This window comes from Schistocerca serialis, chromosome 2 (assembly GCF_023864345.2).
Source record: "Schistocerca serialis cubense isolate TAMUIC-IGC-003099 chromosome 2, iqSchSeri2.2, whole genome shotgun sequence".
NCBI lineage: Eukaryota > Metazoa > Arthropoda > Insecta > Orthoptera > Acrididae > Schistocerca > Schistocerca serialis.
In genome coordinates, this window is record NC_064639.1 from 99,299,263 (window position 1) to 99,311,885 (window position 12,623).

Sequence of the window (12,623 nt, forward strand, 5' to 3'; positions counted from 1 at the left end):
TATACAACCGCAGTGGCCAAGGGAAGTGGTTCACTGGCCTATTTACACTATCAGCGAACACGAAAACAGGTGAATTTTTATTACTCATGGCTCTGCACACAATGCCCAGTTTATGACTCCACTGTGTACACACATTCCTTCAGACCATCGCCCCAGTCCAGGCCTTCTGCTGGCGCCATGGCAGGTATCGTGGCATTGTTCTGCTGGAGAACTGTCTCGGTAAGGGGCTATCCTGTCTGCCCTGTACAGCTGCGGGCCTGTCCGGTAAGATTTACTGAGGGATGGGCTCGACGCCAATTGCTTTCAACTCCCAACATGCCGTTTCTATGAGATAAGAATCATAAAAATATCTCAAGCTTTTAGCGCCCTACCAGGCTCCAACAACGTCTGCTCAGGCCATTACCTTTCTAGAGTCTCACTCAAGGTGCATGAAGTTGTAATGAAATCTTTAATAATTTTCTGTATGTGAAAAATAGGTGAGAGAGTAACATGTCCTCTCTCAAACTAAATAGGCTTGTTAGAGGAAGCGGATAAAGCCCTAAGAAGAGCAGCAAGTTTTTTCAGAGCTAAGCATGAAAGCGTCACAAAGATGCTCATACAACTTCAGGGGCAGACACTGCAAGGGTACAGTTGTGGAGCACGGTCTGTTCCACTGTCGCAATTCTGGGAGCATAAAATCCTAGAAGAATCAACCAATCCATTGCTTCCTGATACATGTATCTCAAGAACAGGAAATGAAGGTGAATTCAGAGAGATTCGAGGACACGGGGTGAATTACCAACAGTCGTTCATCCCGAGGGTCATTCTCCACTGGGACAGGAAAGGGGAAGCGACAATAATATCCAATGTACCCTCCGCTACATACCACAAGTTGTCTTGGAGGGTACAGATGTAAATTTGGGCTTTGTACATCCATTTACACTCGCAGTCTAGTGCTCTTTGTTCTTGTCACTTGGCAACCAAATCTTCATGAAAAGAATGATCTGTAAATAACGTGATCGCAAAAACAGTTTCTCACCATCAACTGTTGCATGCTCCAGCTGCGTCGATTTCTCGCCCCATCTGGAGGCCTGGAGCAGCGACAGCGGAGCGATGCGACATGGCATCGGTCACTACCGTGGCCGACTGTCAGGTTCGCTCTCTACCACTGTGTGTGGTGAGGGGCTATGAGGCTTGTAGACCCTGATACGTTGTTTGGTTACATTACTTTCTATGCCGTATGTTCCTAAGTTAAATATGTCCAAAATCTGACGATCCTTTACAGCCAACGCTATACTTCGTCTTCCAAGATGGCCTTTAAAATGAAAAAGATGGCACTATTTCTTGGCGAAGGGTTGTCTGCGTCGTCTTACAGAGAAACGCTGTATCTTTCTCTCCAGACTATACCCTCCTGGGTATTCTGGAAAATGGTTCAGGACGCTAAAATCGTCTTAAAGTCGACAGCTTGGCTGCCTGTTCACTTGCCCTATCTTGCCATACTGTACAACGAAAATTGGTCATCTTACGCACACATCTACAGACTCCCATTTTCCCACTGAAACGGTTCTCTCGGCCAAGATATAAATTCTATTAGACCTCATACTTCAGTTGTCTGCTAAGAAATATTAACAATCTGATGAAAAATAAGGATGTTTGATTAGAGAATCATGATGCACCTGTGTGGACAGGGCAGACTGTTTTTGGTTTTTTTGACACCACAGCGATAGGTATGACATTTATGTAGAGTTGGACTCTCATAGCAGATTGCATCCAAGGCTTAAAATATAACAATTCTAAATATACTACACTGTAAGTTAACTGTCACCACTAATACGAGATTGCATCTAATCTGGAAAGAACTTCTTCATATGTGAAAAGAAAAAGTTGTTAACTTGGAAACAACTTGATAAATGATGCATGAAATCACGAAGAAATTCAAATCATTTGTTATGCAAGAGCTCTTCCATGCTCCAGTTGAGCAACTGGTGCAGCAGGTGCTTCGAGTCGCAAAGTCGGCTGGGAGCAGGGGACAAACCCTACCCAGACTCCGGGCGCCAGGTGGGTCACGTTCGGCGGCCGTTATGAACGAGTAACTTCATACGGGGCGATGCCAGGGCGCACGTCATGTAGCCAATTCCGTACAAAGACTTTCCGTTGAAAAGAGGCGCAACCTTCTTCCAACACAGAATTCTCATATTCTTTCTCAAATCATTAAATCTATAATTTTGCTTCCGCTGTTTTGTTTTGAAGTTCGAGGCTGTACTGAGAATAACTTACTCAAATTTACGACTGAAAGTAACGACCATCGCTGGCCCCTACTTTCTCCCATCTCTAGGGCAGCATGTTTTGAGGAGATGCATAAATCGTTCCAATTTTGCACTTGTTCATATGCCCGGAAGCACTGGACAGCTAGGCCGTGTGCCATTGATCGAAAAGGCTGATAGTCGGAGGGATCATTGTCTGGAGAACACGGCGGGTGGAGTGGGACTCCTACTTCATCTTTTCCAACTACATTTTGACGGGTTTTGCAACATGTGGTCGAGCACTGACACTCTGTAAAATCACCTTTTCGTGTCTATCGCTGTATTGTGACCGTTTGTCTTTCAGTGCTCCTCTGAAGCGCATCAACTGCTTTCGATAACGATCTCCTCTTATTGTTTCAGTAGCTTTAAGTTCGTTCTCTCTTCCACCGCCTCGTGAACCTTCTCTCTTCCACCGCCACGCCGGTCTTCGATGTCAAAATCACTGCTTTTGAAGCTTTGAAAGCATTTTGTGCACTGTCTTTCACTAATAGGTGACTCGTATTGGGTCTTACCCAGCATTTTATGAGCCTCAGCCACTCGCCATAGGTTTTACCGAACAGTCTATGAGCGTCACTTGCAGATGTATGTATGGATTAAACCAGGGACCTAGAAACGACGGAGAGGCTTCGTCCAGCCGTAGCCCTCAGTGGTTCACAGCTCCACAACAGGCCACAGCAGTCTACCCACCCCACGGCCAGCCCACACCGAACCCAGGGTTATTGTGCGGTTCGGCCGTCAGTGCCCCCTCCCTTCCCGGGAATGTGTCGTACCCAGGGTACGATTTGTGCTTTTACCAGTGGGGGGGGGGGGGGGGGATGTCTTAGGGGGTTAGTAGAATTATACAGGGTGAGTCACCTAACGTTACCGCTGGATATATTTCGTAAACCACATCAAATACTGACGAACCGATTCCGCAGACCGAACGTGAGGAGAGGGGCTAGTGTAATTGTTTAATACAAACCATACAAAAATGCACGGAAGTATATTTTTTAACACAAACCTACGTTTTTTAAATGGAACCACGTTAGTTTTGTTAGCACATCTGAACATATAAACAAATACGTAATCAGTGCCGTTTGTTGCATTGTAAAATGTTAATTACATCCGGAGATATTGTAACCTAAAGTTGACGCTTGAAACCTCCGACGTTCAGCTGCGTGTTGTAACAAACAGCTGCAACATACATCGCGTTTCTACAGAATGATCTGCCAACGTTGCTCGAAAATGTCCCACTGGAAACGCGTCGACGTACGTAGTGTCAGCATGATGGTGCACCTGCACATTCCGCAATTAACACTAGGCTGACCCTTGACAGGATGTTCGACGGGCGTTTCATAGGACGTGGAGGACGCATAAATTGGCCAGCCCGTTCTCCTGATCTTACACCTCTGGACTTTTCTGTGGGGTACGTTAAAGGAGAATGTGTACTGTGATGTGCCTACAACCCCACAGGATATGAAACATCGTATTGTGGCAGCCTGCGGCGACATTACGCCAGATGTACTGCTGCGTGTACGACATTCATTACGCCAGAGATTGCAATTGTGTGCAGCAAATGATGGCCACCTCATGGAACATCTATTGACCTGACATGTCGGGACACTCTATTCCACTCCGTAATTCAAAACGGAAACCACGTGTGTACGTGTATCTCACCCCTCATGGTAATGTACATGTGCGTCAGTGAAAATGATCAATAAAAAGGTGTTAGCATGTGGACGTAATGTGCTGTTCCAGGCTCTTCTGTACCTAAGGTCCATCACCGTTCCCTTTGGATCCCAACGTAATTCGGTGCTCTCCGATACACACGATCGAACAGCGGAGGAGTGGTACTCAAGCGTCAACTTTAGGTTACAATATCTCCGGATGTAATGTAAATGTAAACGGCACTGATTACGTATTTGTTTATATGTTCAGATGTGCTAACAAAACTAACGGGGTTTGTGTTAAAAAACATACTTCCGTGCATTTTTTTATGGTTGTATTAACCAATTACACTAGCCCCTCTCCTCACGTTCGGTCTGTGGAATCGATTCGTCAGTATTTGATGTGGTTTACGAAATATATCCAGCGGTAATGTTAGGTGACTCACCCTGTATATGTTACTAGCTTGGACCGTGGCGTTACGCATGGTTAAACAGCTATTTATAAATAGATGTTAATGCAAAATCATCTACATACAGGTATACGAGGGGAATTCAAAAAGTAGAGGCACATTTGTGAAAAGCTGTACTTATTCTGATGATAGAAAATTGAAACATATTAATAGTATTAATAGTAAGACTTATCAAAAATCTTCAGTGTTCGGCTCCACAAATTTAAATTATATGTAAAGTTACTCCCAGGTTGGGATGCATAAACTAAAACCAGAGGAGGGGATGGTCTGATGCAGAGGGGGGGAAATCCCCCCCATCCCCCCCTGCAAATCGCATACTGGTCGTACCAGACAAGTGTAGCCCCAAAGGTTTGTGTGGTAGAATAATTAGGGTGTACGCATACGTGGTAATGGTGTTTGTGCAGCAATCGCCGACACAGTGTAACTAAGGCGGAATAAGGGGAACCAGCCCACGTTCGCCGAGGTGGATGGAAAACCGCCTTAAACACCATCCACAAACTGGCCGGCACACCGGGGTTCGACACTAGTCCGCCGGCAGGATTCGTACTGGGTACCGTCACGCTTTCCCGCTCAGGAAACAGCGCGTGAGACCGCGTGGCTAGCCGGGTGGGCTTTAGCCGCAGATTGCCTCATGTTAAACCAGAAAATTAAAACTTCCCGCCAGTGACGAGAACTGGGCTCGGAAGTTGACATCGTTAATCAACAATAAGTTTATAATGCCGTCACAAATCGACTAACGTTAGGATGGCATTATGTCTACAAATGTCTAAGCTTATTGTGTGGCACTTACGACCTACCAGCTGCACCACCACTTTCCGCTACTGCCATCTATTGAAAAATGGCGGAACCAAAGTTGTAGACCTAATATAAAAAAAACCATAATCCTTACAGTGCATTTTAACTGGCATCGTTGTTTTGTAATCCACTGGCTGTGGACATTTGGCACCACTTACCTTTGTAGCGCCGTGTTTTGTCATCACGTGCCACGTACACTATCAAAATTACCCGGACATCTATTAGTGGACACTAATAAGGGTGCTTTTATGACAGCTTAAGCTCTGCTGGGGACACTTTGAATGAGGTGTATAAATGAGGCAGCCAGTTCTTCCTCTACAGATCAAACCAGAGAAGGTAGTGATGTTGGACGCTAGGGTCTGGAGGTGTTCCACAGCGTTCAAGTCGGTGCTCTGGGTAGGCCAGTCCATTTGTGGGATGTTATCGTCAACAGATAATCTCCTCACAGGTGCTGCTTTACCCCCACACAGAGTGCACTGTTTTGCTGAAGTAAACAATCACTGTCCCCGAACTACTTCACTACTGTACACAGTACAGCAAAATGTATTCATATGCTTCCATATTTAGCGTTTTCTTAAGTGCAATAAGGGGACCACGTCGTAATCACGAAATACACCACATACAGTAACATCAACTCCGATATACTTCACTGTCGGCACGACACATCATGGCAGGTAATGTTCTGGAGGCATTCGCCAAACTCAAACGATTCCATCGGACTTAACACAGGATGTAGCATGATAACGTTTCCTGTCATCCGTTATCAAGGGCACCACTCTTTACACATCTCAAACGTCACATATATTCACCTGTTAGCAATGTGGCTTATGAAGAGCTGCTCGACCATTGTATCCCATTCGCACAGTCGCAGTGCTAGCCGGAGTGCTTTGGAACTCACGAGGGATTCCTTCCGCTGATTTCATGTGATTTTTACAACCACCCTTTACTATGTTCGATTGTACCTGTCCGTCCTTATACGAGGTCTACCTTTGGCTATTCCACTGCGTTTCCACCTCACAATCACATCTCCAGTGGTTGACCTGGGCAATTTTAGAAGCGCTGAAATCTTCCCAATACATTTCATTTGTAGCCCAGATGGTATCCACTGACTAGTCCTCCTCCTAAGTAACTGGCCTCTCCTGACCGCCCCCCTCTGCTGTTGTTGCTTCTCCACGGACAGCTCCACACTATCAAATGGCTCTGAGCACTATGGGACTTAACATCTGTGGTCATCAGTCCCCTTGAACTTAGAACTACTTAAACATGACTAACCTAAAGACACCACACACATCCATGCCCGAGGCAGGATTCGAACCTGCGACCGGAGCGGTCACGCGGTTCCAGACTGAAGCGCCTAGAACCGCACGGCCACACCGGCCGGCACTCCACACTATCCCCCCCCCCCCTCCCACCCCTCCCCCCCCCCGCCCCTCCTTTTATACTGGTGGCTCCGTCACTCGTGTCATCTAGTGGGCAATTCCGTATTACCCATGGGTATCCAGACACTATTCATGAAAATGTGTACACAGCAGGCTACTGGACAGCACCTGACTTTTTTCCTTTCTTCTTAGTTACATCGTGAATGACGGAGAACCGTCACGTAGGCTGTTTCGGCTCTTTATAAACATATTCAGGTATATTTACATCGATTTTCACGAAAATTAAGAAATGTTTGTCATTAGAAGGAGTTATTTGCTTATGATAAACATAATACACTTTTAGAAATAAATAAAAATAGATTTCTGTATATATTGTATGTAATCGAGGAAGCAGCATTTACTGCAATAAATTTTTCATTCAAGACCAAATAAAGGGTAAAAGTGGTTAAGGTTTCATTGGGGATTCTAGCACATCAGGTCCCTTTATTCATATAAGATCTTTGTATGTTACTTTATCCTTGTTGGGTCTCGTGAACTCCGCGACCGTTAATAATAATTGGCGAATTATTCAACCAGCCACATATATTCTTTCTAAAATGTTTTATTTCAGCGTCATAACCGGTTTCAGGATACCATGCCTATCTCCATACGGCCAATATTTTAGTTACATACACTACTGGCCATTAAAATTGCTACACCACGAAGATGACGTGCAACAGACGCGAAATTTAACCGACAGGAAGAAGACGCTGTGATATGCAAATAATTAGCTTTTCAGAGCATTCACACAAGGTTGGCGCCGATGGCGACACCTGCAACGTGCTGGCATGAGGAAAGTTTCCAACCGATTTCTCATACACAAACAGCAGTTGACCGGCGTTGCCTGGTGAAACGTTGTTGTGATGCCTCGTGTAAGGAGGAGAAATGCGTACCATCACGTTTCCGACTTTGATAAAGGTCGGATTGTAGCCTATCGCGATTGCGGTTTATCGTATCACGACATTGCTGCCCGCATTGGTCGAGATCCAATGGCTGTTAGCAGAATATGGAATCGGTGGGTTCAGGAGGGTAATACGGAACGCCGTGCTGGATCCCAACGGGCTCGTATCATTAGCAGTCGAGATGACAGGCATCTTAACCACATGGCTGTAACGGATCGTGCAGCCACGTCTCGATCCCTGATTCAACAGATGGGGACGTTTGCAAGACAACAACCATCTGCACGAACAGTTCGATGACGTTTGCAGCAGCAAGGACTATCAGCTCGGAGACCATGGCTGCGGTTACCCTTGACGCCGCATCACAGACAGGAGTGCCTGCAATGGTGTACTCAACTACGAACCTGGGTGCACGAATGGATGAATCCACGTTCTGTTTCCAGCATCATGATGGTCGCATCCGTGTTTGGCGACATCGCGGTGAAAACACATTGGAAGCGTGTATTCGTCATCGCCATACTAGCGTATCACCTGGCGTGATGGTAAGGTGTGCATTGGTTACACGTCTCGGTCACCTCTTGTCCGCACTGACGGCACTTTGAACAGAGGAAGTTACATTTCAGATGTGTTACGACCCGTGGCTCTACCCTTCATTCGATCCCTGCGATACCCTACATTTCAGTAGGATAATGCACGACCGCATGTTGCAGGTCCTGTACGGGCCTTTCGGGGTACAGAAAATGTTCGACTGCTGCCCTGGCCAGCACATTCACCAGATCTCTCACCAATGGAAAACGTCTGGTCAATAGTGGCCGAGCAACTGGCTCGTCACAATACGCCAGTCACTAATGTTGATGAACTGTGGTATCGTGTTGAAGCTGCATGGGCAGCTGTACCTGTACACGTCATCCAAGCTCTGTTTGACTAAATGCCCAAGCGTATCAAGGCCGTTATTACGGCCAGAGGTGGTTGTTCTGGGTACTGATTTCTCAGGATCTATGCACCCAAATTGCGTGAAAATGTAATCACGTGTCAGTTGTAGTATAATATATTTGTCCAATGAATACTCGTTTATCACCTGCATTTCTTCTTGGTGTAGCAATTTTAATGGCCAGTAGTGTAGATGTTTTTCTCTGCATGATGTCATCTGCTCCCGCACTGCGCAACAATATTTAAAAATTTTGTGCTGTTTTATAAGTTGTTTCATTAATATAAACACACTGAAGTGCTTAAATTTATTTAGATGTAATGTGAAATATTTGTATTCACTTAAGTTTCAGTAGATGGCGACTTTTTTGTAGTGGTTCCTAAGGCTTTGCAGGTCGTTGTATATGTTGCTAAATTGCAAACAGCACACATGCTGTACATAAATTACAGTGCCATACATCCTAACATTTAATGTCAGTGTTGAGCGTCACACATTTGCCATATATTCGATGTTTTTGTTTACAATGCAAAGATTATCCATTAATCAGAGACACAAAGATATAATTCATTTCCTGCTGAGCAAGGATGTAAACAGAGCACAGCTGATGTGTAGAATGTGCAAAATGCAACACGTTAATAACAGAAAAATGTTTGTAGTCTAAGAGTGAACTCATTAAAGGGCTATAGGACACGTTTTCGTTTTATGTAACTGTCGGCGGAAATTTTAACGAAAAATTTTAAAGCCAACCGATTACATACTATAAATTACACATATATGTACACACATTTATATATCCAGACATTTTTAATCATTGCAGTTTATAGTTTAGTTGAGGGAAATACAAAATTAAAATGTGGAATGATAGCAACACATTTGTTCACCATGATAGTTTGTATCTTGATCTTTTTTGCAAAGTTCTGAGAATTTGGGGCCAGTTGTGCTTAATTTCTAGCTCAAGCCAATTATTTAGAATGTTTTTGGTGAACTGAGAGTGTGAATATATATTTCTAGTACACGGTTTAACATGGATCTGAAATAAATTCAGAGAATACCCACCACCACAGACTTTGTTATAAAACATTCTTCATGCCATCTTCGCAGCACAAAATGGGTGTTCCAGCTGGAGCCAGCCAATAAATAATTCCCAAAGAAGCGGTACTAGTTGTTGATTTTAGGCTCATTAGCCCGAATTATAGGAAATCCCTACAACTTCTAACCCTACATAGGATAAAATCAACTTCTCTCCTTCGAATGAAAATCTAAATTGGACTGAGCACATAACAGCAATGTGCAAGAAGCCATCACCATCTGTCCATGCCCTACAGAAGTATTAAAAGCTTTTCCATCTTAACCTGAAAAAGAAATTTGTACAAACACACTTCCAATTATTGATTGCAGCAATGTTATTCTGGAAGCCCTTTCTCAGGAAAGTACGTGGCGCCTGGAATTGTTTATGAATGCCTATATTCGTTATATCTGTCTTCGAGTCTTTTGTGATATTTCACCATCATATGCACAGATACCCTGGCTGTGTGCATACAAGCACATAGATTCTTTCACACTGTCTTCTCTACTGCCTTATCAATGTACACTGTCCCTCATATCTCTCCTCGACCTTAAAGCTCTTGTCTGAACAACATGGCAGAAACAGCTGTTCCCATCAGAGCAAAATCCTTTTCGTCCCACTCCATAGTTCAGCCATTTTCAAGAATTCTTGCTCAGTAGCAGGAATCCAACTCGAACAACTTCCCGCAGTAATTTAGAGAAATGAGTAACATCTCCAGCTTAAGAAGACAGAATGACATATCTAGTAAACCAACAATAATGATTACCATTGTCACTGTACTTACTCATGCCCTTTTATATCATTCTTTTCAACCAGATTTTCCTCATTTCCAAGTATTCTTACCTGGTGCAGTCTCCTTAAATTTCCTTTCCCCAGAGCTTGCTATATCAGGAAACATATGTTTTGTACTACTACAAATTCTTTTTACATGTGTCATTATCATTATTATTATTATTATTATTATTATTAGTAGTAGTAGTAGTAGTAGTAGTAGTAGTAGTAATAGTAGTAGTGGTGGCAGCAACAGGAGTAGTACAAGTATTGTCAGTATTAACTTTATTTGTTCATAGTCAGTTTAACCTACTTACGTAGTCACTATATAGACTCATATCATTTTAATATCATTCGTCATATACATTGATATATCTTTGGTAACTATGATATTAAAAATGTAATGTATGTGTGAAATCCTGGTCCGATCTAAGAGGGAGCCGGATGACCCAAAACAGATCCTGTTAAATAAATAAAAAGGTATTTTGAATGGCTGCCGTGAGAGGAGCAGAACCAGTGTGACCCTCTTGTTATCGCAGCTCTAAACACATTGACATAGCAAGCAAGTCAATGCAGCGACTTTTCCATTCACCCCACTGCTCCCTATGTTTCAAGAAAACAGAGGCTATTCTTTCCGGATAGCCCTAGTATTAACAGAAGTACGTTTCACGTAATACAGATCGGGATTCCTAATCATCACACTGAACCGCCTGTTGAGACATCACGTGATGAGATTTGCTGCTACACACCTGTTCCTTACTGGTGACGAGTCTTAAGTGCACAATAAAATAAAACACCTGCACCTGTCGTTTCGGTGTTATTTTATTTTATTGTATTACAACGATGGCTGCAAGTGTTTCATTTTGTTACGTAAGTGAACTGCCGAAGTCCTGTAGATCATCGGTCACAAGGGTGGACATAAAAAAATTCTTATATCGTTCTGCAGGGTCCTTACACAGGAGGCAGCCTAAATCCAGCAAGATCCCTGGCTCCTGCCTTCTGGACGGGCATCTGGACCTATCACTGGGTAAGCACAAGTGCTCTTGTTCTTGTTCTTCATATAGCATTATAGCAGAGTTCCAGTTCATTCTAAATTACCAGAACCATGAAAATTCTCCCTGATGCTCAGAATTTGGTGGAGAAAGCTAATGGTATGTCAGAATATTAAAATTGCTGTAGATGATGAGCTATTTCTTCTCTAAATATGTTATTGTGGTGGAAAGTGGTCTATTTCCCTGTGGATGATGATAAGTAATCACTGAGACTTATGCAGTCAATTCTGAACATGTTGGCTGAAGGTTCTTTGCTTGATGGCCCTATGACTTAAAATGTGACTGACAGTCACTACGGTTACTACAAGCCACGCCACAAGTTGGGAAACGGGGCAAATTTCTAGTAGTTTACTGTCGAGTTGAGATTTTCACAAATGTTTTATTCGTGTCTTACAGAAACTAGCAGTACGGCAATAAACAGCCTTTTAAACACGCCGCCAACGGCAATCAAGTAATTTTGTAGCAATACAACTACCTTTTAAAAGACGCCGCTAACACCAATCAAAGTAATTTATAGCAATACAACAATTTAAAAAAATTAAAGATCATTAGTAAACAGGCTACTAAAGTAAATACAGAACTTTGTTAATAAAGTACGGTGATGTAGTGAAGCTACCAACACCGCCATTTAAAAAATTAAACGGGTCTCAGCAAACACACGATTAATGCCAATAAAAGGAATTTACAAACTTGGAGGAAGTTACAAAAAATTTTAAACAAAAGTGTCCTGGAATATCATTAGAACATAACAGATATGACGGACCCGTGTAAGGCGGCCACAAATCACCCACTCAGGGATGGTCAGGCTAGACAGAATACTGACCAATTTAAATACGCCCGTAAGCACAATTGCCACTCTCTGGCTGGTCACTGCACCGACTTTTAGCCAGCGAAAACTTGTTATAAGATGGGTTAACTTGCTGACAGAATTAGATCTACCCTCGTGCAAGGAAACATTACACCACACAGTCCTGAATGAGCGACCACATGATCAACCAACAAGAAGCACGAATTTACTCATAACCCACGACAGAATAGCGAAACAATTAAACTGCCCAAAACTACACCTCCCATCGGACAGTAACGAGAGGAGAAGAAAAGATCACTGTCTTCATTTACACCGGTGACAGGAACAGGAAACCCTGTCGCCGGAGGCCACAAGGCAGAAGAGACGCTGATTACACAAAATTATTACTTAATGATTAAACCTTCCACGAACTTAACTTGCAATTATGCTCGAACTGGCAGTACACGACCTCCGATGGCAAGGATCCACACATCCGACCGCGCACGCGT

At 43.5% G+C, this 12,623-nt stretch overlaps 1 protein-coding gene across 1 annotated transcript in view; it reads left to right on the plus strand.

The window, feature by feature from the left end:
- Window positions 1-12,623, plus strand: part of LOC126455754 (lens fiber major intrinsic protein-like) — a 106,858-nt gene that overhangs the window by 87,590 nt on the left and 6,645 nt on the right. Inside the window, exon 6 of the mRNA XM_050091520.1 lies at window positions 11,222-11,302. Within this exon, the coding sequence (XP_049947477.1) occupies window positions 11,222-11,302 (81 nt within the window). The remainder of the gene's footprint in view (window positions 1-11,221; window positions 11,303-12,623) is intronic.